Source organism: Microchirus variegatus (assembly GCF_963457635.1).
Source record: "Microchirus variegatus genome assembly, chromosome: 8".
Classification (NCBI taxonomy): domain Eukaryota; kingdom Metazoa; phylum Chordata; class Actinopteri; order Pleuronectiformes; family Soleidae; genus Microchirus; species Microchirus variegatus.
Genome location: NC_139809.1, coordinates 7,229,618 through 7,257,582, shown reverse-complemented (window position 1 = coordinate 7,257,582; position 27,965 = coordinate 7,229,618). Strand labels below are relative to the sequence as shown.

At 41.3% G+C, this 27,965-nt stretch overlaps 1 protein-coding gene across 1 annotated transcript; it reads right to left on the bottom strand.

The window, feature by feature from the left end:
• camk1db (calcium/calmodulin-dependent protein kinase 1Db) lies at nucleotides 1-27,041 on the bottom strand (the record flags this gene model as incomplete). Its single annotated transcript, XM_083893194.1, has 11 exons — nucleotides 1-152; nucleotides 1,480-1,642; nucleotides 3,071-3,158; nucleotides 3,692-3,770; nucleotides 6,667-6,779; nucleotides 8,104-8,179; nucleotides 9,607-9,733; nucleotides 9,954-10,092; nucleotides 11,453-11,527; nucleotides 13,632-13,763; nucleotides 26,947-27,041. The coding sequence occupies 11 exons, from the start codon at nucleotides 27,039-27,041 to the stop codon at nucleotides 1-3; spliced, it is 1,239 nt and encodes a 412-aa protein (XP_083749320.1).
• Nucleotides 27,042-27,965: the final 924 nt, after the last annotated feature.

The following is a 27,965-nucleotide window of genomic DNA, read 5'->3' as shown; positions in this document are numbered from 1 at the left end:
TCATTTAGTCCCCGTGTGGATGACGGTAACCGTGGAAGGTCGCGGCCGCGACGGCTCGGCCACCGCGGAGGTCTCCTCACATATAGGGGACGAAGCATCGGAGTCCTGATTGTACGCTTTCACAGCAGACGGCAGAGGAGCTATGGGAGGACCTGTGGGACACAGGAGGTTCAAGTTTAAAGTCTAAACAACTGGCAAAACTCTACACTCTCTGGCTTCATTATTAGATATACACTATCATTCAAAAGTTTGGGGTCGCTTAGTTAGAAATGTCCTCATTTTAGAAGGAAAAGCACTTTTTTCCCAATGAATATAACATTAAATGAATCAGAAATACACTATACATTGTTAATGTGGTAAACGACTATTCTAGCTGCAAACGTCTGGTTTTTAATGGAATATGTACATAGGTGTATAGAGGCTCATTTCCAGTGTTCTAATGGTACATAGTGTTTGCTAATCGCGTTAGAGGCTATTGGATGATTAGAAAACCCTTGAAAACCCTTGTGCAATGATGTTAGCACAGCTGAAAACAGTTTTGCTGGTTCTTTGACAAAAGGGCAAAATTATTATTTTGAATAAAAATCATTATTTCTAATCTTGACAATGTCTTGACTATATTTTCTATTCATTTTGCAACTCTTTTGATGAATAAAAGTGTGACTTTAAATGGTGACCCCAAACTTTTGAACGGTAGGGTACCTGTTCAACTCATTGTTAACATAAATATCTAATAAGCCAATCACACGCTTTAATGGACTTTTTGCATGCCGTAGTTGTTGGTTTGGTCTGAGTTTTTTTCAGAGAAACCATCTCTCCTGTTTACAGCGAATGATCCGGAACAAAAGAAAACAATCCAGTGAGCGGCAGCTCTGTGGGCGAAAGAGCCTTGACGATGCTAGATGTCAGAAGAGAAATGTTTGAAATGATATAATAGAATAGATCTGTGAATGCACAACACATGAAAGATGACAGGCTCCTGCCACTTGATTCAGTATTCTGTGTACCTAATAAACCAGTGAGTGTATGTCTCAATTATTTACATCCTAAAACAGCGAGTCCATCTCACATGTTTGTCTGCAGAACTCAAGACCATTAGTTTCTCTTTAAGATGTAAATCTTTAAAAATATAATATCATAAACGTATGCTTTCATTTTGAAATAAGGCTCAAACATTGCTGAAAACAGCTCTCAGCAAACGTTATTCAAGTAGGAATAAATATCGACTGTTCCTGTGGCTATTTTGTCAGCAGAAAATTGATCCATGTTTAGTACACAACTTTAATGAAGGAAACTATCCTATTAAATTTAAACTGCTAACTTAATCTGATGAATCATGATTAGTCAAATAATTGTTTTACTTCTGTAATAAAATAGTTGAATAACTGGAGCGAAACGGAGATGGAAGTAGAAAGAACAGAGCTCAGTGGAGTGTGTGTGTGTGTGCGTGTGTCTCGGTCTGATGGATGCATCACTCACAGTCCTTCAGAGAGAGCGGAGCACAGTCCACAGACTGGCTCTTGGTTGGAGCTCGACTTTGAGGATTGGAAATCGAGTTGTTGCTGGAGATGCTGCTGCCAAAGCTGGTGCCCAGCTGCAGACGCCTCATGTGGCGGATCACAGCCGTCGCATTAAAGGCTTGCTGTGGACACAGAGAGAGAGAGTATAACACACATGTTAAACGCAGAAGCCTCAATGGTTTTGCAATTAATGTTGGAGTACTTAAATTGCTTTTTGATGCAATAACTACTAAAGTTCACACTCTTTCTGTTTCACGCCACAATGGCTGACGCCTCTGTGGTTGTATCACTGCACGTGTGAGGCACAGAGGCGCAGCTTGTGAACAGGAATGGCAGGCAACTGCTTGGGGCCCCCCGACACTCCCTTAAGAAACAATGGGCAATTTGCAATGACATCTCAGTAGGAAACCTCCCTTAAGGGACCCCCAATCCTCGCATTAACCTCTGTGAAGTTATCGTTCTGCAAGTTGGAAAACGAAGAGGATTATTTGCAGTGCAATGCATATCTTTTTTACTCAGTTTATATATGTTTTTTTAAAAGCTATTTACAGTATTTTATTGTTCTTTACATTTATATTTTCACATACTTTTTTATTACAAGTTTTTTCCATGTTATTTCATTCATTTTGAGAAAATAATATATATTTTGAAGTCATACATTTTTCGTTGGTGTCAGATTATTTGTAACATAATGGTGATGAACACTGGTTGGAAGGAAGGGCCCCCCTGGGAATTTTTGCCTAGGGCCCCTACAGACTCTAGAATCGCCTCTGGTGAGGCAGCTCAGTAGGTCGTTGTGTGTCATTATGGACTTTACTTTATCCTCCACATGAGGGGGTGCCAATCCCAGCTGACACAGGGCAAACAACCGTTCACTCTCACACTCACACCTGTGCTGTGGTCAATTTAAAGAGTTCACTTAACCACTGTGGGAGAGGAAACCCACTCACACGGGGGGACGGAGAACGACTCCCGCTACACCAACTACTTAGCCCATAATCACAGAGAAATGCAAGTTGTGGCCAGATATCAAGAACCTGTGAACTGTTACTTTAGACTTGGAGAACTACTGCAAGCTAAGCACAGCTCTAGAGCATAATTATTATAATAACTAGAAAAGCACTCGGAGAGCATAGACCTCAATTTCATCCAAATCTGTCCATGACTTTTCAAGTTATGTTGCCAACAGGCAGACAAACAAACTCCAGAGAAAACGTATACCTCCTTGGCGGAGGTCAATAATAAAAACATCTTGATAGGCCCATGTGGAAGATTGGGATTCCATGAGATTATCAATTAAGTTCCTACGACACGTAACAAGGAATAAACTGTGCCTGTGACTAAAAAAAAGACATGTTACAGTACAACAATAAGAGTTTTATGTGCACGACATCACACAGGATCGATCCCTGTGATCGATGGCAGCACATGAAATGAAAGATAAAAGTGACTCAAACACACTAATGTAACAAGTTCTCCAACATTCTCCAACACGGCTCAAGTTTATTTGTGTAATATTCCGCGATCGTGTGTCGACGTCCTGTACTCACCCTCCATTTGCTTTTGGCAAAGTTTTTCCGCATCTGCCGACTGACGGACTCGTGGATGTTCTTGCAGAGAGCCGTGTCTCCGGCAATCCTGAAAATCAAAGTCAAGTCCTTCATGAATCCACCGTCGGCCAAATGAATCACATTTTCTGCATCTGTAATAGGAATTCTCCTATCCTACACTATGATGGGGGTAATGTGATTTGTGCCACATTCATCATAATATCTGTCGGTGAAACCCATTTCTCACTTGTTAGTGGTATCAGAGGGGCCACCTGCCCAGGGCCCCAAACACCCATTACTCACTAACAGACATATATTCATAATGGCTGCTTCAGCAGGAGACAGCAGCAGCCCATGTCAGCTGACTCCTTGTTAGCTCCAGCTAAGGCCTGGAAAGACATCTTAATTGTTCATTAAAGCTTCCACATTCTTCAAGGATCCTTCAGGAAGCTAAGCCACTTATTGGCAGCCATTTATTCAACAGATTTCTCTCCAGATCAGCCATGGTGGTCTGGAGGTTCCTGTTCTCTGTGGCCAACTGCGTCATACCAATATTTAATCACACTGAGGTGTAAGGTTGGCTGTGATTATCTGGGGGTTGGGGGACAGTGTGTTTCTCACCAGGGATGCTGGAGAGCCTGGTCACATATGAATCTCTTCTCTGGGTCCTTCTCCATTAGGCAGCTGATGAAGTCTTTGGCTGTGAAAGCGATGGAAAAGGTCAAGAGCACACGTGGCTGAGAACATGTGTCATTCTCTGCTGCACTGAACAATTGAATGCTGTATTTTACAGGTCCTCTTGTCGGACAGTTAATAAAACTAATTAAAAAGATGAGAGACAGCGCTACATTTTGTTTGTTTTTTAGTTCTTAAAAAGGTCCAGTATGTAAGAATTAAGAGACATGTAATGGTGAAAACTACGGTGGCTCTCACATACCAGAAAACATGCTGTTCTACTACATTCGCATTGTAAGCTTGTGCTTGAAAACGCAAAATGCACAAACTTGATTTGGACATTTAGGCTGCCGTAAAACAGAAAAACATACAAGAGATACAACAGATTTTCATTTTACAAAATGACTTATGGGTAGCATACTTTGTACTAGAGATAGACCGATTATCAGTCGGGCCATTTATCAGTGTCGATATTTGTCATTTTGATGCAAATCGGCATATTTTTTAATCCAACGGCCGATAATAGATCATTTTATTTATTACATTATATATTAATCATTTATTTAAAATATCAGTTAACTTCATAAGAGATTCTGCTGACCCTGGGAACTCCCTGCACTTTTTGTTTTTGTTTAAACTTAAAACAAAGAGAAGCGAAAAAGATAAAATAACATTTCAGTTATATTGAAATTTTGGAAAACTTTATTTACTGTAGAAATCTTTAGGGAGCTATTTATTTGTCACTCTTACTGCAAATGAATATCATTTCGGCTCCAAATATCGGTTATCAGACTCCTCGAATACTTAAGAACTTTAAAGTGCATGTAAAGCAAATGCAGACAGTGGCTGAGAGCATGTGAAAAAAATACATCTCGAAACTAAGGAAGAATTATGAGAGTGAGAACAGTTTTTCTCTGGTATGTTTGTCCATCCTGAATAAAAGGCTTCCCCTCAGCTAATGCTCGACCAGAGGTTTCTTTAAAAGTTGTTTTTTGAAGAGAGGGTGAAAACGGTCTATTTTTAGAGATCGTTTCATATTGCACATGCTCCAATCCCCAAATTAGTGATTTATAATACAACCCTCACCCTGTGTATATAAATACAGGAAGCAGGAAATGACATGTAAACTCTGAGTTCATCAGGAATGTCCATACATTTCTGGACTACAAACATAACATTTGTTTTTTTTTTCCCCTTGATAGAAAAGGAAATGCACAACTCTGTAACACAGCAGCCATTTTAACAGGTGGCAGTAAAGTAAAGAAGAGGAAGTGAAACTGATTTAAATTTCAGGGTGCATTCTGGAGCACCGTCACGGTTTCTGTAGTAGCCATTATTTACATTTACATTGAAGCATTTAGCAGTCGCTTTTATACCAACTCGACACAGAACTAGTCTACGGAAAGATATCCACTAGATGGGAACGATGGACTAATAGAGGGTGAGAGCGCCGAGGTGGATCCAAGTGCAGAAGGAGAAAGAGCTGGGTCTTCAAGACCGTCTCCATGTAATCGGTAGCACTTCAGAATCAGAAAACATTATTCTTATTATTGTCTGTCGTAACAGAAAATCTTCTTTAGTGTGGCTCGACACACAACGTAACCACTAAAATCACGCAGCCCTGACTCCACAGGACACATTTTGTGAATATTTCTGACAACAAGTATTAAAAGTATTAGATGACCATTAACTGGGTGCTTACTATCATGCATATAAGTGCATACTAGCCCTTTATTAGTAAATAATAAGCACGTACTGCTTATGTATGGAAAAATGTTAAAGGGGACATATTATACCCTGTTTCTCTAAGTTAACCTAGTTCCTTGGTGTCATAATAAACATGTCTGTGACATGTTTTGGTCAAAATATCATAAGCATGAAGCACCACAGCAGCTGTTCAGAATGCTCGGTTTAGTAGTATCTCTTTAGGGCCACATTAAAGGTCCACCTTTAATTTAAATGATTAAAACATTGATTTTGCATAATATGGACCCCTTAATTCATGTCGTAATAGAGGTATTATAAGGTTATGTAGAATATGTGCTTAATGATTACTAATAAAGGGCTAGTATGCTACTTATATATGTTAGTAAGCACCTTGAATGGTGCGTCAAGGTGAATATGTGTTCCCTAACCTAAAGTGTTACCCAAATGGGTAGAGACAAGGATAAAAGGCATGCAAATGAGATATTGTACATGAAAGTTGATATAAAAAGTTTATAGCTAGGGGAATTAACAAGTTCTTCTCCATACTTTTTGTGGCTACACTCTTAGAAATAAGGGTTCCAAAATGGTTATTCTACTAGGGCTGAGGTTCTACCTGGAACCATTTGCTTCTGAAAAACCCTTTCATGAATATAGGGTTTTTCAAGGGTTCTTGGTGACACTAATGATTCCAGTAAGAATTATTTTGATCCAGAGAACCCTTTTTAACCCCTTTCCTGAATAAATGGTTTTAAAAGGGTTCTTGGAGGAACCTTCATAAAAAGGTTCTACCTTCTCCAATGAGGACAAGCCACTTAGCACTTTTATTTCTAAGAGTGTATTTTAGAGGGCTTTTATAACTGTGACCTGATGGGTCACAGTTATAAAAGTACTTGATGAAGCAGGTGAAGGTGAACCAGGATGTGATGTTAATGGTGAGAGTGATTTGCACACAGCTGTTAACGTTAAAGCTCCTGAGTTTCCTCTGGAGGAACAGGCGTTGCCGTGCCTTCATGTACACTGCGTCACTGTGACGAGGGGGGAACGACACATGAGAGAGTCAATCTCTGTGCCGAGGTATTTAAAGGCCACTACCTGCTCCACATTTGGGCTAAAACCGCATGGAAATGGCTGCTGTGCAAAGGGCAAACAGTTTATTTTAATACACGAGTGACACCGACAAAAACACAGACAGTAAACTGTATGTCGTAGCTCACCAGAGTCTGATATGTCGTCCCAGTACGGTGCGTCAAACTCGTAGTCCGCCCTGAGAATCTGCTCAAACAGCTTTGAGTCGTTCTCATCGTAGAACGGAGGGTAACCGCAAAGCCTGAGGAAATAAAGACGGACGATTGCACAACAACAACAACAGTTTATGTGAGTGCTGTCGTCCAGCTGGTGTGAGAAACTTCTAACCCAAATCTAAAAGGATTAGCTGTGGCCTAATCTCATACACGGGCAGTTTCATTTTTATATAGCATGCAAGGAGAGGTGCTTCAGGGAGATTATAGAGACGACATGAAGAATAAGTGGAAAAGAAATTTTCAAATTTTCATATGATATGGAAAAAAAAAAAAAAAAAAAACATAGATGCAAAGTGCAGATGTGCAGCACGGATCCAAACTGTGGATTTGTTTTGTGTCCGATGACGAAACAGTATAAATGATTTCATAACAACTATCAAATGGACAATGGGATTTCCAGTGTGACACCACTTTATTTGATTAGTTTGGCGTATTGTGTAACTCTTTCCACTGAAAGCTTTTAATATACAGTATATTCTGTGAAAGAGCAGATCAGGGCATCACAATCTTAAAAGATATAAAATAACAGAGGAGAGTAGATGATTGTGCTCAAATCTGTGGTGAATCCTTTATTGTTAATACCTTTATGCCTTCACATTTCTAAGCAAACGTCAGCATGGAAACATGCCACTTCAAAGCCATATCACAAAAATATCAAATAACCCTTTAACACTGAGCCTATCGCAGACACATTTGCCCAAGAGCACTGTGCATTACCGTTAATTAACCAACGGTTTGTGCTATCAGAAAAATTCCAAAGGTTTCTGAAAGCTGAGAAGTTGTTGCGGCAGTTTCACTCGCGTTGTTGCAGGAAGCAAGCAAATCAAATCTTTTATCACCAGTAAGGGAAAAAGTTGGAAAAACAGCTGTAGAGAATTTCCATTTTTTTGGCCTGTTTTTGAAACAAAGACTCAAACCAATGTTATTATAAATGTGTTTTATACTGTTCAAATTTCAAAATTTAACACGCAAAATCTGGCATTCATGTACAACTATGGGTTTTTTTCTAAATAAAATGTTTTTTTCTTCAATTTGCAGTAAATTGTAAATAACTGCCAGATATTGAAAGCTATTCTGGGGAAAAAGGGCAAAAGCACAAACTCACAGGACATTTTCTGACCCTTTTATGGTTAAAATAAATGTTTTTTTTAATAAAAAAAAGTCCATACTGACATTTTGAGGCTTAGGTGTTAAAAGGTTTAGACAGATACAAACAGGAAGTGACACCACATTATGTGTGATGTTGCTAGTCAATCAAACCTCAACTCTAAGCCTCACACATGCATTCGTGCGTTCTAAATTAAGAGATTCAGTCGGTGGCTGAATTCACGTTTGACATTAGTTACTCACAGAATATATGCGATGACTCCAATAGACCAGCAGTCCACAGCTTTACTGTACGGCTTCTGAGCTAAAACCTCGGGAGCTGGAACAAAGAAATATTTAGGTTAAAATTCATAAACAGCTTTTAAATATAAACAAAACGTCTGTTACATTCAAACTATGAGTACACACTGCTGATGAAGTCCATCAGCTCTAGATGACTCTTATGAGGCTGGCAACGTTCCTGCACTACACACAGGAAGTGATTTTATTTTTAGTACTTTGTATTTATCCTTTATTCAGCCATGACGGTCCCACTGACAAACAAGATCTCTTACAAATAATGACAGATTGCAGACAATTGCAGACGTAAAACTCAAAACAGAATAGTAAAGTTCCAAGGAGGTAGTTAAAAGAGGGATTTGTTTGATGTCAAGACAGACGGAGGCAACAGTATATGGGGTACCGTATGTAAAAATTCACTCACACTTTTCTAGCTGATGTATAGTTCAAAATACCACCAAATATCAGCTAGATAAGTGTGAGTGAATGAGCTACAAAGCTACAAAGCTACTACTAAAGAACTACTACTGATTGAGATTTAGATTTAGCATTTAGATTTAGCATCTTTATTTAGATTTAACATTTGGATTTAGGTTTAGCATCTATATTTAGATTTAACATTAGGATTTAGATTTAGCATCTATATTTAGATTTAACATTAGGATTTAGCATTTAGATTTAGATTTAACATTTAGATTTAGATTTAACATTAGGATTTAGATTTAGCATCTATATTTAGATTTAACACTTAGATTTAACAATTTGGTTTTAGCATTTAGATTTAGATTTAACATTTAGATTTAGATTTAACATTAGGATTTAGATTTAGCATCTATATTTAGATTTAACACTTAGATTTAACAATTTGGTTTTAGCATTTAGATTTAGATTTAACATTTAGATTTAGATTTAACATTAGGATTTAGATTTAGCATCTATATTTAGATTTAACACTTAGATTTAACAATTTGGTTTTACCATTTAGATTTAGAGTTAACATTTAGATTCACCAATTAATTTCTACCTCAAATGTGAGAAAAGTGTGACTAAATGTTTACATACGACACCCCATAGAAGCCACATGAGGCTAGTAAAGAGAGACGGCTGCAAATGAGGTAGGACTACAAACTGAAAACGCTAAAAAAAAAAAGCACCCACGAACATAAATTAATTGCACTGCTTAAAAAAAAAAGTGTGCTGTATACACACAAACGCTCCCTCAGGAGCAGCTTTTCAGATGAAAGACGTGGCGTATAAATAATGTTAGATTGTTTCTGTTTCTGATGTAGAGAGAATGCAGTCAGAGCTCTTTGGCACAGAAACAGGAGAACGACGTGAGCGCTCGGTGCAGCAGATGGCTAAGGTTAACCTGTGGCACTTCAGATCGTCTCGTGTTTTGCCAACTGCGGCGTCTAATGATCTCAGAGCAAGTTTCCACCGCAGCGAGAGCTCAGGGGGAATTCTCACCCACGTATCCTGGAGTCCCACAGGCGGTCGCCATCACGTCTCCTGTTCCCTCCATCTTTGAAAGGCCAAAGTCACTGATCATGATCTTTGAGTCATCATGGGGACTGAAGTACAGCAGGTTCTCGGGCTGAACAGAAAAGGAAAGTGTGTAATTATTCCAGGTAGAGTAATTTCAAATCACACACACGCGTCAGAAGTGGGTGAATCACACTGACAGCTCATGTAATTCCCACACACACAGGTTATAGAACAGGGACTTTCCCCTTCTCTTTCATGACTCAAGACTTCTCCCCCAGCAGGAGCATTTTGAACTTTTCAAAGACTGTGAATATTAAATGCTCGTCTACCTTCAGGTCTCTGTGCACTATGCCCATGGTGTGCAGATAGTTGACTGCGTCCAAAACCTGCCTGATGAGTCGACTGGCATCCATCTCTGTGTAGAAGCCTTTCTCCACGATGCGGTCAAACAGCTCACCTCCAGACACCCTGGCAACAGAGCGCAGCAGATGTCCGCCACAATTAAAGCCTTTATTTAAGGAGCGCTTATCCAAATCGTGCTTTACCAACTTCACAAGCTCTCTAATAGAGGCAGACATGAGGTGGATGAGAAACAAGGAATAAGAAACTATCAAAAACATGCTTTTCTGTGTGTGTGTGTGTGTACTCATAACATTTATTTTGAACATGAATTAATAAAAAACAAAATTTTTACCACATTGAACTATATATTCACACTAAAACCTTACGATAGCTAAGATAGAAAGAGACTGAATGGGGGTTTAATAGTGCTGTATAGTACCTGATCACATAAGATAAGATCACATAAGATAAGATAGTCCTTTATTTGTCCTGCAGGGGGGAAATTTACATTGCTACAGCAGCAAAGGCAGTAAAGATAAAGATAATAATAATAATAAACATGCACTGTGTACAATATATAAAGATATCAAAACTGACTATAAAAAATGAGTTAAAACAGAATGTACATTATAAACAGTTTGCAGAATATACACAATATGAGCTCATTGGAATACTTTCAAAGCAAAGATAAGGAAGTAAAAAGTGTGTGAATTCTGCAAAGCTTTGTAATACTCTTAATAATAGATTTTCCCACTGTTTCCAATAATCACTGTCATAAAGAGTGTATGCATGTATGAATTGTTGTTTTTATCACCACAGAATGAACCCCTTATGATTTACATCAGGAGAGGTCTTCTCTACAGTGGACATAATCACACCTTTTTGAGTTTTAATGCTAAGAAGGGAAGGGTGAGGTGAGAAATATTCAGCCGCAACTATGCAGCTTCTCCGATAGATGTTTAATTTGACAATTTACACCTGATCATTTCAATTCTGTCACAATGGCTGCTCAGGAAAGTGTCCAGAGAACTCATTCCTCGAAATGATTGCCATACACAGTCGAAAAACATGCAGATTTGGGGATTAGGCAAATTGGACACTCCAAATTGGCCTTAGGTGTGAGTGTGCGAGAGCGGACGGTTGTTTGTCTCTGTGATGGACTGGCTGTGTCCAGGGTGTGCGCAGACTTTTTGCCCTATGTCAGCTGGGATTGGCACGAGCGCCTCCCGCGACCCTCACGTGGAGGATAAAGCAGTAGAGGATGGATGGATTTTTAAAGTTAACTATAAAATCAATAGCATCATTTATTCCATCTGCAGATTAATACAATTCCTCATTCCTGTCAGACGCACAGCACAGACACATTAGAGATGCCGATTCCAGCCGAAATACGGCACATTATCAAATCGACACTGTGGAAGAGAGACAAGGAGTCGATGTAAACAAACAAACAAACAAACACAGTGGTGGGCGTGCATGTACTTACAGCTGCATTATAAGGTACAGGTGGTTTGAGCTCTCGTAGATGTCCTCCAGTGCCACAATGTTCTCATGCTTTATCCTGGAGGAAACGAGCAGAGGGAAATTCACTCCTTCATTCATTCATTTCACCACAGGACACTAATGAAGTGCACTTAGCCCTTTATTTTACTAAATATTGCTCTTCCAAATGAAAACAGCTTTTTCTTTGCTTCCCATGGCAGCGTATGAAGCACATTTACATTTAATGTGTTTGTTTATGATGTCAAAAAAGAAAAATCAACCTTGTTATCATGTGGGAAAAAAAAACCTATTGTGTGTGTGTGTTTGTGTGTGTGTGGGGAGTGCGATTCTTCGAGGATGCTTATCAATGAGTCATGAAGCGGCAACCCCCGTCAGCGGGAGCACCTGAAGAAAATAATAAAGGACGGATCACGATGCCGCGAGTCAGTGTCCAGGCAACCGAGCAACAAGGTTTTTTAGGAGGGACAAAAACAGCCTCTGGAAGGAAATATGCAGATGACGGAGCATATTCAGAGGGGCAGGTGGGTGTGAAAGAAAAGGAGGGGGTGGTAGATGTGGAGGTGGGGAGAGACTCTCTTTACTTTCTTTTCTCCGTACAAAATAATAATGTTGTCGCGGTTTCAAGGCTGTTTAACTCACAGATACAAGTATGAAGAGAGACAGAGAGAGAGAGCAAGAGAGGGTGGGGGGAGAAAGAAAAGAAGTCAAAGGATAGCAACTGTAGCCAGGCAACTACACCCAACAACGGGTGTGTGCTCCCTTCAATAATGACTGATATTTGAGCTTCTCTGTGGAATTACCCATCAGACCCCGGAAGTGGGTGGATGGCGTGTCACCTGGTGTCAGCGCAGTTCTGTCATACGCTGTATGAAGGTTTTTTTTTATGTGTGAGAGTGTCTGAGCACGGGAGAGACCCAAAAAAAAAATATGGTGGAGAGAGATGAGATTTGACGAAAGAAAGGCAATCGGGGCCCCGACAATGGCTGCGTTCAGATTGGAGACGGAGTTGTGTGGGCACAGGAATGAGGTCGTCGTTCATATCAGATCTGTGTCACTTCCGTATGTGGTGCCTAAATCAGAGATACTATATCTGATATGTGAATGACAACAGTCACATCAGAATACATGTGACTTTTTTTTTGCCCGTGCACACACACACGTGCTAAGAGTTGACGTCATCGACCAGGGAAACAATGGAGGAGAGTGTTCTCACCCACAAGTAGTTATGTTGTATTTAAAGGGACACTGTGTAGTATTTATGGGTTTATATGACCCACAATCCACTTTTTTATACATATTATGTGCTCCTGCATTGTCTAGTCGCTGTATAATAGTTTTTGTTTCATTTTCGTAGTGTTTCAAAAAGTCATGTAAAATAACATGGTCGCGGGCCGCGGTTGCATTGCCACTGTTAGCAGCGAGACGCCATGTTTCTACCGGAGCCTGTAAGGACAAACGCGAGAGAACAAATCGAGCGTCTCTTTACTTGTAGCGGAAGTCCCGCCTCCTCTCTCTCCGCTTCGTCTGCTACGGCCACGGTAGCTCGCCCTCTCCCTCGCCTCACGAACCTCATCTGCTGACACGGAGAAAGACGACGAGGACGACATTTGACCGGCTGAGGATACCGTAGCGCTCGGGGAAGGGAGGGGGTGAGCAGAGGAGCAGTTCTTTGTTGTAAATTTCAGCCTCTCCTCTAGATGGCACTATAAACTACTTACTTCACCTTTACGGTTGTGAAAAGTCAAATCTGATCTGTATAGAATCTGATTTCTATCAGGTTTGAACAATGCGGCTAGAGGAGAAATAATAAATCAATTACTAAATGAATCGTCAACTACTTTGATAATCGATCAATCGGTTTGAAGCTTTTTTCATTAATAAAACACGATTTCTGATTGTTTTAGCTTCTTAAATGTGAATATTTTATTTGTTTCTTTGCTCAACACAACAAAGAAATCATTAAAACTGAATCAAGAAGTTCGTGAACATCGTCATTTCCAAGTTTGACAAAATCCACGTTTTTCAAGTTAATCGATTACGAAAATAATCGTTAGTTGCAGCTCCAAACGCCGCTGACAATCTGAACGTAGCCTTCGTGCGCACGCGAGGAAGAGCCAAAATGGAGGACAGGCGAAAGTCAAATCAAGCATGACGGCACTTACTTCCTGAGAACGGCGATTTCATTCTCGATGCTCATCTCCTTCCCCTTCAGTGCCTTTTTTGGGATGCACTTGATCGCGACCATCTTCCCCGTGGCCTTCTCCCGCGCCATCACCACCTCAGAAAACGCACCGCTGCCAGATAGAGAGAGAAGAAGAAGAAGAAGAAGAAGAAGAAGAGGAGACATGTTAGCGCTGCTTCATATGCACTTGGGCAATATTGACAAAGAAAATCTATGGCGAGTGAGCACACAGAGGGCACTCAGAGGCCAACAAGCCAGAGTACACAAACAGCATATTGAGAACATTTCACTGAGAACTGGCAAAGTCCTCGACTGTAGCCAGCAGCCTTCTGTGCTGGCTTACGCTCGGTGCTCATATGCAGCCAAAAGCATGGCAAACACTTTTAAAACACCCATTTAGATGGACAGATAGTGTGTCTTCCTCAGCCATCTGTCTCCATACTCGAGAGCCTTTAAAACAAATACTGAATTAAGGGAATATTTGCTCAAGCAATCAGTGTCTGTTGCTATGATACCACATTCAGGCCACTTTCATATAATCCTTGCTGAGCATGCAGCGTGATTGCTTTCTCCCCCACTTTTTTTTTTTCCAGTTTTCATAACACACCTTCACAGGCACCTCTAACTTCCATGTGTCCTCAGGAGGCCTTGATCGGGTCAACATCTTAAAATGATTGAATATTTGATCCACTCTGGGTGATGTTTACTGGACCAGAGGCCAATATCATCTAAAAGACTCAAACACTCCTTCACTATTACTGATAAACTGATGCATTTTTTGCCTAAATATTTCGCGGACAAAACAGAGGCTCTGTGAAGAACTGTGCTTCTATTCCAGGTGACACATTCTGACCTTTTCTAAAATTGAGCAGCGGTAGCTGCTGGATTCAACAGAAAGACATATACAAGCTAGGACTGAACAATTCATCTAAATTACACGACAAAAGTTCAAAAGTTTGGGGTCACCTATACAATTTTAGATTAGAGATTAGAAATAATGATTTTTATTCAAAATAATTCAAACTTTGCTTTGGTCAGTGGTTTTCAGCTGTGCTAACTTCATTGCACAAGGTTTTCAAGGGTTTTCTAATCATCCAATAACCTTCTAACATGATTAGCAAACACAATGTACCATTAGAACACTGGAAATGGGCCTCTATACACCTATGTACATATTCCATTAAAAACCAGACGTTTGCAGCTAGAATAGTCGTTTACCACAACGTATAGAGTGGATTTCTGATTCATTTAATGTTATATTCATTGAAAAAAAGAGCTTTTCCTTCAAAAATAAGGACATTTCTAAGTGACCCCAAACTGTTGAACGGTAGTGTATATCGAAATCGCAATACGGCCTACTGCAAATTTTCCGATTTCAGGAGACGCGATAGTTGTTAAAGCCAAAATGTGTGTCGAAATATCATTTGAAATTCATTACTGTCTTGATCTATACACAGCTTACCATACAGACTAAAGAGAACATGTTTATCTGGACATCTGACAATAATCCTTTTAAATGTTTTTCGAATGAAAATTTGTAAAAAAAAAAAAGAAATCATAGCGCGATATCGCAATTCCTGTCAAAATAATCCCAATTAGATAATGGACTGCATATAGACACATACACGACCATTCAAAAGTTTGGGGTCAATATGGGGTGAATATACAGAAATACATTCTATACATTGTTAATGTGGTAAACGACTATTCTAGCTGCAAAAGTCTGGTTTTTAATGGAATATGTACATCGGTGTATAGAGGCCTATTTCCAGCAACCATCTCTCCAGTGTTCTAATGGTACATTGTGTTTGCTAATCACATTAGAAGTCTATTGGATGATTAGAACACCCTTGAAAACCCTTGTGCTATTATGTTTCAGCAGAGCTGAAAACAGTTTTGCTGGTTCTTTGACGAAAGGGCAAAATTATTATTTTGAATAAAAATCATTATTTCTAATCTTGTCAATGGCTTGACTATATTTTCTATTCATTTTGCAACTCTTTTGATGAATAAAAGTGTGACTTTTAATGGAAAACACACAAAAAAATTGTATAGCTGACCCCCAAAGATTTGAACGGTAGTGTATAAATTGATTTAATAGAACATTTCACATAATGCTCTTGATATAAAGATCTAAAACTTAAGTTCGGTCATACCAGCGTCTCTCACTTCACTAAATCCTACCGTTGCTATCAACGCTAATCCATGCTAATCCCTCACTCCACCATCACACAACACAGAGGGGGGGGCTGGGCAATCAGAGCCACAACATAAAGACGACACACTGTGTTGCACTACACACTACACACTACCTGATCACAGAGGGGCAACGAGGTGGACGACACGCGGCACAGCAGACACATAAGGTGCTTGAAGCTCTGACTTTGACCTCAATCTGGTCGGTGGGTTGTGCTGCGAGGGCTTTCATAGACATAATACATTCACTAGCCCTGAAACCTGGTTACGTGAAACACTGCTAACGTCCTCATTATCTCAAAATGTGGGTGGGTTTGATTCAAAATGTGTCCTCTAATAAAGACACAGAGCTGTTGCCGTGAGGACAATGAGCATCATTTCTATTCAGAGCATGTGACCGACTTCCACAGCTGGGCGGACATTTACAAAATAAATTCCTCCACCAGCATGTGTTGAGCTTCTTTTTTTTTTCTCTCTCTCAGAGCACGCTTCATGCTCTCTGCAGCAGCAACCACACGGCGATGAAAAAAAAAAAACCACAGCACAACCTGTGAAGTGACAGAGCGGTCCGTCTGTCAGAGCTGTGTTTGTGTCACCATGCTCTCTCAAACATCATTTCCTGTGAATGACAACATGACACATCCCAACCCTGCGACTTCCCCTTTGCACTGTCAGCGGCAGGAGACGCGATGACAAGCGACGCGGCGAGCGTTCAATCCAGTAACTCGTCGTTCACAGTGTGATGTGTGTGATAGAGACTCACATATGGTGAAGTTCAGTGTCCACCTGCTCTATCTGCACACACACACACACACACACACACACACTTTATAATTTCACAGACTATTCAATAATCAGTTTGCAAATTTAGTCCAAAAAGGGCGACTGTGTTGTGTTTTTCTGTGCAGTGCAGTCGATGTCTCATAAAATATGGCCAGTTTGGTCTGACCAAAGTCCTCTTTCTGTGTGGTGTTTTGCATGGCTTTTCTTCAGGTTTCCTCTAGTTTTTCTCATGTCGAGGTTAAATAGACCCTCATAGGACTTTCACACCGACAGAGGTCCGCGCCGATTCCGGTTCCAGAACCCGATTTACGCATTCGCAGACCAAAAAAAATAACAGGTTCGGAAACGGAACGGAAAAGAAATACCTGGTTCTTCCCTACGAAAACGGTGACATCACCACCAGCGGGCGTGTCACATTCTGGGTTGTGAAGACGAGCGGAAAAGTAGAGGAAGTATTGAAGTATTTTGCCGGTGTCGCGCTTACTTCCGCCTGAGTAACGCGGATTAACGTCCTCCCACTTTGGTTCCACTTAAACTGGTGTGAACGAGGGGTGGGGTTGCCAGAATGCATCATGGTTCTGAGGCTTCAGAACGGCACCGGAGCCGGAGCCAGAACCAGAACCGTGCCAGTCTGAAAGCACTAGAAGTGTGAGTGAATGGTTGTTCCTCCCTATATATTTGGCGGGCAACCCGTCCAGGGTGCACCCCGCCTTTCGCCCTGTGTGTCAGCTGGGGTTGAAACTCATGTGGAGGACAAAGTAGGAGACAATGAATTGATGAAAAAAGAAAAAAAAAATGTATCTCCTGTAACATTAATAAAAATCATGGTTTGTTCCACTCCATCTTCTAGTGCACTTAATTCATCTGTGGAGGAATCCTTGCCACGACGCGACGAGAGAAGGCTTCACCTGAGTTGTGCCCTGTACTGAAGCACATCTCGTTCTATTACACAAGGTTGACGGGATTGTGTCGCTGCAAAACGCACACCCAGTGTCACAGACTGCGCCACAGATTCAGCAGCACACTGACTCACACGAGTGAATAAATAATAATAATAATAACCATTATTATTATTATGATGATGATATGAAACATGGAGCTCCACAGCTCCTCAGCTGAGTGTGTGTGTCACTCTGCAGTTACACACCACACACACACACACACTGACTCATGTGAAATGTGAATGTGGGCTGTGCTCTCTGTGTGAAAACACTGACCCATGCAGCAGATGCAAAGAAAAACCTTGTGTCACGTAATCATCCAGAAAACTTTTCTCCCGTCCGGGGCTTTAGACCTCAGCTGCTCATCACTGGGCGGCGATGAAAATGAAAAACGCATTGGACTCGCAGTGTAGGGAAGAGCGGGCGTGGGGGGTTTCATGGACCGAGGGCTGGCTTACTGACATTCACAGGCGGTGCACGTATTGTGTTGTGCTGCTGAGTAATCACACTGAATCATCTTGAGTAAGATGCAAAACAGCAGCTTGTTATACAACATGCAGGTGGAGAGACCGTATATCAAAACAGTGGATGTAGTCTTACAGTTTGCAGGGTGAATCCAAGCAGGAAGTTACAGTTGATTCCCTATTTGAATGGAAGTCCATGGGGAAATGAGCCAACCATCTCACTCGATCGACAATCTTTAGTTTCAGGTCTTCTTCGAGAATACAGTGTCAGTTTTGTAAATTATGTTCCCATTTGGAGGAGATTAGACAATAAAACATGGCACGTATGATTGGACACCAGTTTGATTGACAGTTTGTTTTGTCTAATGCGGGGGGTCCAAACTTTTGGAGACCAATGATCTCTTCAGATTAGAGCTGCAACTAACGATTATTAAAGTAAATCGATTAATCTGTCCATTATATTCTCGATTAATCGATTGGTTCCGTAAAATGTCTATGTCTAAAATCTATCTATAAAGCAAGTTGCGTCTGTGTGTCTGTCTGTGACGGGCATATCTCGCTGACCGTTAGTCAGATCGCCCTAAGACTTTGGATATGGGTTGAGCATGGCCCGATCGTGTGCATCCTTGATTTTCACATTTTTTTGGAGGAATTTAAATTTTCGCTGATTTATCACGCTGCACCAGGCAGACAGTGGCTCATCAGCAGCAGCTGTGCTGTCTGGAGCGGGGAGGTGGGAGTGAAGAGGCTGTCCTCATGGTGGGTGAGACCTTTTCACACGGTTCATCGCCGAACATGGTTTTATACTGAAAGACGAGGTTTCCATTCACCAATACGCGATCACATATTTATTTTTGCATTAGCATGCTATTGCATGCTAACATAATACAAACACTGTGCAACTGTCATTTTGCACAACACAAATGTTTTCATTTTCGATTAGCATTAGCGTAGCAAGATGTTGCGACTGTCAGCCAGTCACAAAAAAAAGCCATATAATAATGTTATTTTCATTGTCACAATTTTTAAATTGCAGTTTAACCAAATCTAAGCCAAGCAGGAGTGAACAAATGAAAACATTGTGACTTTCTTTCACCTCTGGGGTCAGATAATATAGAAATAATTATCTGAAATAATTATCTCTAAAAGGTGAACGCTTGTATCTGTCCGTCACGGCTGGGTTGTCGGGAGACATGGACACAAATAAAACATTATAAAACTAAAGCTGCTAACTAAAACTTTGGACATGCCTGGTCTAATGTGTGTGTGAGTGGTTGCAGGTGACGTTTGTGAACTTCTTGTGAAAACTGTATTAAGGCGATAAAATTGCAAATCTGGAGGCTTCACAGCGGGAGTTTGTTTTGCAACTGGAAGACCACGTCCACTTTGTGACAAAGGCGATAAAATCAGGCCTCTGAAAGGACACAGGCAGTCGTAAATCTGGTGTATAAATAAAGCGCAAACAGGTAGATAGCAGATAATTTGATAAACAGCGCGCACACGTCACGCTAACACACTTTTACACATTTTAGTTACACATTCAGTCATAAAAGTTGTGCTGGCAGCAGATCTTTTGCAATTACACAAACACTTTTTTTTTTCTTTTTTTTTTTTTAAAGCAGACTCCGCAGCACCATCTGCTCGGCAGAGATATGCTACTCTGTCTGCACAGAGTTTTTTTTTAACCTCGACTGTCAGCAGGACCTCTTGCAGATTAAATGCATGAATCATCATCAACATCATAATAGTTGCCACCGAGTTTGTTCCTTGGGTTTCAGTCTCATTTTATTTTATTTTATTTTTTTTAAGGTGTCAAACTATCACAACCCTGTTCACAGCATAAATAATGACAAAACCAAATTTCTGCATTTCCTAAAAACAGACATTTCTCAGATGTAGCATTGCATAAAGGCAGGTTATTTAAACAACAGCGCTCACTCAACATTTGCCGGTTCTCACATCTAAGGATCTGATGAACTAAAACAAACTGATGCCATCTCAGGCTACAGGAAATTATGAAAACAATTCATAATTTATAGGCCAAACAATCAAATAACTAATTAATTACCATTATATAAGGGCACTCAAGCACATTTTAATTATCTGAAAATGTACTAGTACTACATTTCACCTGTCTTTCCACAGATAATGTCATCATCAAACACAGATTAGGAGGTGAAATTATTGAAATTCAGCGCCGCACCCCGTCTCAGCGAATGAAACTGAAAACCATCAAACACCAACACACACTAGGATCCAAGGCTACTTTCCAGGAATACGCCCTCTGTGTGTTTACTAGACTGTCAATCAAGCGAAACCGCGAGCAAGATGGCGAGTTCACAAGTGGATAAGAGCGGCAGCCAAATAAATAACAGACAAAAATGATCCAACACAACCAAAAAAATATTTGGCAAGAGATGCAGCTGGAGTCACGGAGGACGTGGATTATTCCAATAAGGGGCGATGACGGCCTCGTTATAACACTCTGTCTGCGGCGGGTTTCTCAGAAAGAGAGGACATGAATACAAATGACAGCACGCGGCATGCTCCTTGTGTTGTCTGAATTATTCAACTTTTCATCATTACAGTGAACGACACACAGCGAACGGAGCTGGTGGACAGCGGTGGCGGCGGAGAGTGGCAGGTAGTGTCTTCTTCAAAGTGTGCAACCGATGGCTTTCACCATCCCAGTTGCCTAGCTGCCATTTTCACAGCTTCAGGCTGCTTTCAAGAACCCCGATATATTTTCTACACAGGAGCTGTGTGTGCGCTCAGTCAATGATCAGTGCACGGAGGCAACGGCAGACACACACACACACACACACACTCCAGGGTCACTTTAATAATGGCTGTATGAAAGCCTCTCCATTCATTCATTAACATCTCAGTCGTCGTTGGCAAAAAAAAACACCGATAAAACATGTGACTTTATGTGGTGAAAAGTGACATGAACGAGGGAGCCACAGCTCAGCTCTGCTGCTGACAGATGATGATTTTAGCACTTTAATCTCAACATTTGGGATTACAGAAATGCATAAAAGCACTCCTGAGGCTGTTCATTTAGATAAATAAACGAGCGGCTGCTTTATTTAGTCGCCTTATGCAAGTTAGTCTGACCCATCCTGAATTTAGACAATCCTTTTTAATAGATGGCCTCGTATTATTTACCATGTAGCACAAACATTCTTAATCACAATCCCTTGATTTACTTTGTTTGATAAAATGTCTAGAATTTGAATTTTAACCAGGTTGACTTCAGTATCAGCACATTTCTAAATTACCTTAAAGCTCCAATAGAACGGAAGTTCCAATTAACGCTGTTTTTTTGGTGTGTATCTGCGCCATTACCTCATTTATGAAGCCCTGAAATTTCAAAACAAACAGTTCAGCCACTGCTGAGAACGCTGTGTTGTAATCTTGGACTCAGCGAGATCTCTGAAAAAACCCTGTCTGGTTACGTAAACAGCATTTGTACATCCGGTTGCGTACATTGAACCATGAGAAGAATAACGTCCGTTGTGGAGGAGTTTCACGAGCGACAGTTACTTCTGACTTTGGGTCTGACTCTGGGTCAAAGTCGTAAAAGGGACTGCAGCTATTTTTAAACATTGTTAAAACAATGTTTTGATAATGAGTAGCAGTGCATCCACCGTTCCAGAAGGGGGAGCTGCGATTCTGAGAGCTGGTGTGCTGATTACGTCACGTCCAGGTATTGGCCAATCACAAGACAGTTGGGAAAGCTGTCGTTGGCTGACCAATCACAAGACAGTCTGTCTTCTGGAGATTTCAGTAAGAAACAGCGTGACTGACGAGAGCTTCTGTGAGGAGAGATTTCTATCTGCTAGTTTCCAGCAACTAGGAGGTTTTTGACCATAAAAACAAGTTAATGTATGTAAGCAGACCTCCATAACTCACACATTTGTGCCATAAGACCGCTCTATGTGAGCTTTAAACATATCTTTGTAATTTTGCTGCTGAACATGTGATTCTTTATTGGCTACTATAGATTGATGACCATATACAGTATCACTGTCCCACTTCATACTAAAGATGAGTAAAATAGGAGCAAAGGTAGCTCTATTACACTTTTCTTTCTCTCTGACACGAATGTCACTACTTTGAGTATCGATACAATACCAATATCATTCTGATACGATTGTTTTTTAATATCTTTTGAACGACCAAGCTGTTATAAACACACTGTCCTGATGCATTTACCACCTTTTGTGCAGCCAGCAGCCTGTGCTCTTAATCATGTGAAATTCAGGGGTTTGGAACATACTGTGTGAGATTACTACATTTCATATGTTCACATTTGTTCTTTTTCCAGTGATTTTGACCAGCATTATATCATCTTATCCACTAACAAACACAGGAGATAAGCACCTGCTCCTTCATGTACTATCTCTATATATCACTATACGGAAAGAGACAGAGTTGAATTAGTGCATCCATAATCATCATGAGACTTACATTAAATCTGTGTTATGCTGCACATCTACAACACTTTGCCTGCTGGGTATCTGAAGACAGTTGTGGTCAGGTGACTTAATTTGCTTCCAAGTATCAGCAGCTTACAGGTCTGAAATTAGCAACGAACAGCCGAGCGGCGGGCGAGGAAGGAGGAAGGGCTTCGGTGATGAAGATCTCATTAGCGTACAACATCTGAAGCAAGGGGAGGACGTGTGGTCAGAGCTTTGCTGACATCGATACAAAGGCTTTCTGCTCACAAACTCCTCTGATTATGTGATCAATCATCACATTCACACACTGACCGTTTGCCAGCTGCTGCTGCTGCTCGGGTCCAACCTTTCTAAATTGCAAACGTTGGTGTCGCTAATTTGCTTTTTGCTTTTAAATGAACCCATTTTAATGTTTCAGGAAATTAATGTTCATCATTTTTATTAATGGCTTTAACCTGAAATGAATGAAATCGTTCCCTCGTTTACTGAACGGTCGTCTGGGGAGAGCTTTGGCAAAAGAACACACAAAAAATGATCAGTCGTCCTCATGAATTAATGATAATTAAACATGATAAAATGCAAAAATAAAAGACAACACACTGGCTGACGAGTAGAATCAAATATTTCCTTCCTCACGCTAATGTTTGCCGCAAAACTATTTATATATATACTAAAGATGTCGTATGCAATGATAAACAAATGTGGTTGGACATTTTCTGTGTTTTACGGTAGACACAGGTAACCTAGTGTTCACGTTGGTAATCATATTGTTTATGTTTAAGATATAAATGGATTCCTATGGATTTGAAGAACATTACAAAACATATGGGTTGTCGTTTTTTGATATTTTAATGCAGAAATGTTATGTATTATATCTTTACAGCCTCAGAAAATTGGAAGTTAAATCGAATAACTAACTATTCTGAGGTTAATTACTCAAAATGTCATGAGCATACACGAACATATACTGTACAGAGCAGAACTATGAATATAAGGGGTGGGAATCATCGGATTGCTCAGCATACGATACGCGATACACGGTCTACGATACCAATAATATCTCGATACAATGACAACAAAGTGTTTGTGAAAAGTTAAAGGTGCATTATGTAATAAATCTAAAGAAACTGGCCATAAAATCCTCCTAATATGTCACAGAGACTCAGGAATAATGTTCATATAACAAACTGAACTCACCAACAACAACAGTACAGACAAAATATTTGCATTAAAAAAAAAAAAGTTTTGCAGACTGCAAATCATGTTTATGATTTGAAATCATGTTTTGGCATGTGGCGCCACCTACCGCCGTCTACCAATCATTGCAGTCGGTAGAGTCTCAGCTGCCGAGAAAACCACAGGTTGCCAGTTACGTCAGAAAACGGAACCTAAAAGACCTCGGAATTTGAATGTAGTAACCGTTTTTGGCCACATTCTTACATATGGCGCCTTTAACAGTGCAGGATTGATCCATGTATTCACAACATGGAGAACAAAGTGCATAAAGTCCATGTATTGAACATGGGTGCGACATCTCTTAACGTAGCTTTTTCCACCTTTATCCCAAATATAATCTCCCTCTTCTTCAGTCAGATAGCACCTTCACTTGTTCATTGAAATATCAATACTTGCCCTGGCGTATCGATTATCGAATTGCACGAGGAAGGATGACGATATCTCACCAAATCCATATTTTGAGCCACCCCTAACTGAAACTGAAAGCAACGTCCGTGACTCAGTGTAGTTCGTGACTTTCCTATGACGCAGGGGATGTCTCCTCTTAGACACTGATGGGGAAACCTGATAAGGAATGTACAGTTGAAAGTAAGCACAGGAGAAGGAGGCAGAGGAGGAGGAGGAGGAGGATAATCTATGTCTCTTCCTCTGATCCACAGTCCTTCCTCATCCATTTTTAATCCTCAGGTAAAGCTGCAGGGTTGCTAGGCTGTTCTCCCCCTCTGTGACCTGCTGTGGACCCCACAACAACAGACACTCCCTGATTAAGACACAGCAGAACTAGTAAAATGGGACGAGAACACAACAGTGGAACAGTGTCAAAGTGGCCTGGAGATGTGAGCGCTGTGTTGTGGGTATTGAGTGATGTGTGTTCCTCCTACCTGCCTATTGTGAGGACAGTAAATCACTAGGATTTACCGGTGTTATTCACTGGCCCCTCACACATAAATGAAGGCCTTGGGGAAATCAGAACCGGCTCAAGGTAGGAATGTCAGGCTGTTTAGCAGAACAACTGAAGTGTCGAGTGCACTTCATGAATCACAAATCTGTTCTTTCACGATGCTGCCGCTCAGGAAAAACTAGCCGAGCAAGCTGAGGTTTGACAAAACCATTAGATAGACGGTGAGGAAAAGACGAGAGCGTGCACATCTCACAACGAGTGTTCGCTAATCGCTTGTTTGTGTTTAAAATGTTTGTGATTCCATCCTTTTCCAGATTACTGTATCTGCAGAATTATAATGACTACAGGACATACTTGGCATGGTGTTCCACTTTCTGAGGCCAAAATATTTAAAAACAGTTCCCGAGGGCCTTCCCCCGACTGCCCAACACAAACATCACCGCGTTATCGCTCAGTCAGTGGAGGAGGGGCATGACTTCAGGGGACGACAACAACCAGAAACACACTCTTTAAATGTGTGCTAGTACCTGAGAGCCTTTTCTGTCTCGCATGCTTGACCACGTCATGTCACTTTGCTTTAGCAGACTGGAAGTGTTCTACTCAGGAGAATACTTTTCTATCCTGTGTGTCCAAGGCCCCGGACCAAAGACGTCCCTGAAGACTGAAAGAACGAAACTGCTGAAGCTGAAGAACAGTTCCAAAAATGTTCTCATACAACACAGGGTTCACTGTACACACACTCAGTGTGCTTACATGCATGTTAAAAGTCTGATTTTAGTCAGACTAAGACAATAATTCAGTTTTCTTAAGGTCACGTAAACACATTGGTCCGCCTCTGTAGGTGGCGCTGTACCTCTCTATAAGCTAGCTCGTGCCGAATCAGTTTCCTGTTGACGTTTTAGTCACAGAAAAGCAAACGTGGATCATGATGTGGTTCTGTATGTTTTGTACCTGCTGTGCATGTTAATCGCGACAGTACTGCGGCTTATGTCGTCTCCTTCTACTTCCGGGTCAAAGACCGAGCAGGAAATTTTCTATCCCACTCCAGTCTGACTAAGAGCTTACATGCAGGAGTAATCGGACTATGAACCACACAACACAAAATCCAGGCTTGTTAGTCCGACTAAGACTAACTCGATTTTAGTCGTTGATTATCTAACAAGTTTACATGACACTAAGAAAACCAAATGATTGTCCCACATTACACTTCTCTGATGACAGATACGCGCTGCAATTTCCCGCCCAATCAGTAGGGGTCGCTATGCAAGGTTGTTGTGAGAAATGGCGCCCGAGAGAGAAAGTCTGTTGTTGTTGTTGCGGCTGAATAACATTGAAACAGTTTCTCACCTGAAATAAATATTTTCCGTGTCCCGGAACGCGGTTTTAAGATAATTTGAGGCGAGAAAGGAGTCATTTAGAGTGTAAATATGTGGTGTGTTTATTAAGATATGACGTATTAATAGTTTGGCAGCGATGTTGTCGGCGGTGAGCGGCTCTGTCTCTGTGGACGCTCGGTGCGCACTGTGAGCCGGCACAGAGCAGCGTTAGCTCGGCCTGTCCTGAGGACCAATCACAGCCCTTGCTGTCTCCGTTGTTCCTTGACGGAGTGACGGACATATTTTGTGCAGTCGGAGACGACGCACAGGGCTCTGTGTAACCTACGTAGAGCACTTTACGCAGGAGTATAAATTGGGCTTTAGTCTGACTAAGTGTTTAGATGTAGGAGTAATCGGACTATGAATCACACAACACATTATACAGGTATGTTAGTCCGACTAAGACGATTTTAGTCGGACTAACATGTTTACAGGACACTAAGAAAACCAAATGATTGTCTTACTCTGACTAAAATCGGACTTTTAACATGCGTTTTGACTAATATAAGTGAACTCGTCAACAAAATATATCACATTGGTCTCATCTTTTGTTGTCTTTTAATGGAGAGCTGTTACATACTATATCTTTAAATGAGACCGTGCGATGATATCGTGTGTGTGGCCGCTTTTACCGCTGCAGTAGTTTCTGAATGAACATAATGAGAGGTGTCCACCTTCACACATGAGGCGTGAACAACCCACTGGTGATGGTTCGGAGCGTTTCAAGTTGAAACACCCGGTTTTTCTCCGTCTGTCGACGCTCCGTAAACAAATATTCAACAGCTGTGTGTCAGTCTGTCAGTCTGTCAGTCGGTCTGTGTGCTCGTCTCGTTTCCGTTAAACGCTACAATGTGGCGCTAATGTTTTGCACGAGAAGCCTAAAATACAAAGTTTGTCGTCGCGCGCCGAGCGGCTGCGAGCTCTCGTTTACTCACGTGCCAAGGACTTCCTTGAAGTCAAATATCTTCTTGATATCATCGACGTGCTTCTTCCACGAGCCCTCGCTGGACTCGCCGTTTTCTTTCGCCATTGTGGAGGGTTATAGAGGAAGAGGAGAACGGGAAGAGACGCTGCTGCTGCCGCTGCTGCCGCTGCTGCTGCTGGTGGTGGTGGTGGTCAACACAGCCTCATCCAGCCAGGGAGGGAGAAAAATAAGATAAAAGAAGAAAAAAAATGAAAAGAAAAGTAGTGCACTTCTGTGTTTCACCCAAATGCTTCCTGTTCTCTGTGTGAGACCCTGTTGCTTCCTGCAGACAGGAGATAATGTTCAACCAGCGGAGGTTATTTGACTAATCTGTTTGACGTAGCGGATCCCGAGCCTGAGCTTCCCCACTGTTCACATCACTGTGACGGGGAGACACTCACACTCTCCTCCCTCCTCCTCCTCTCATCTCCTCCGCCTCCTCCTCCTCCTCCTCCAGCCGGGCGGGACTCAGTCATGTGCCGAGCGGCTCTGCGGTGATCTGGGGTCGAGCCACCTGCAACAGCAGCTAAACAGAAGGAGGAAGAAGAAGACGATACTTGACAGTCTCACCGACCGGCCTGTGTCGGTGGTGACAGCAGTAAATGAGGAGTGAAAGGTTGCTAACCCCCGCCTGTCTGTCTCACTATCTATCTGTCTGTCTGTCTCTCTACCTGTCTGTCTGTCGCTGTGACAGCGTGCACACAATGAACGATTCAATTGTTCGCATTGCACCAAAGCCACCAAAAACAAAAACAAAAACTGGTCAGTGTCCAGGTTTGTGTCTCCGAGTAGATGTTTTCATTTTAACACACGTTGACAGTTAAAGACAGGGGCGTAGCTGGGAGTTATGGGGGCTTGGGGTGCTCGCGGGGGGTCGTCGAAAGTCACTCCAACTTTTTTTTGGGGGGGGGGGTGCAGCAAAATTGTTTAGTAGAGAACAATATTCAGTGGCAGAATTTCAAAATAAAAGTGTTTGTTATGATATGGAAC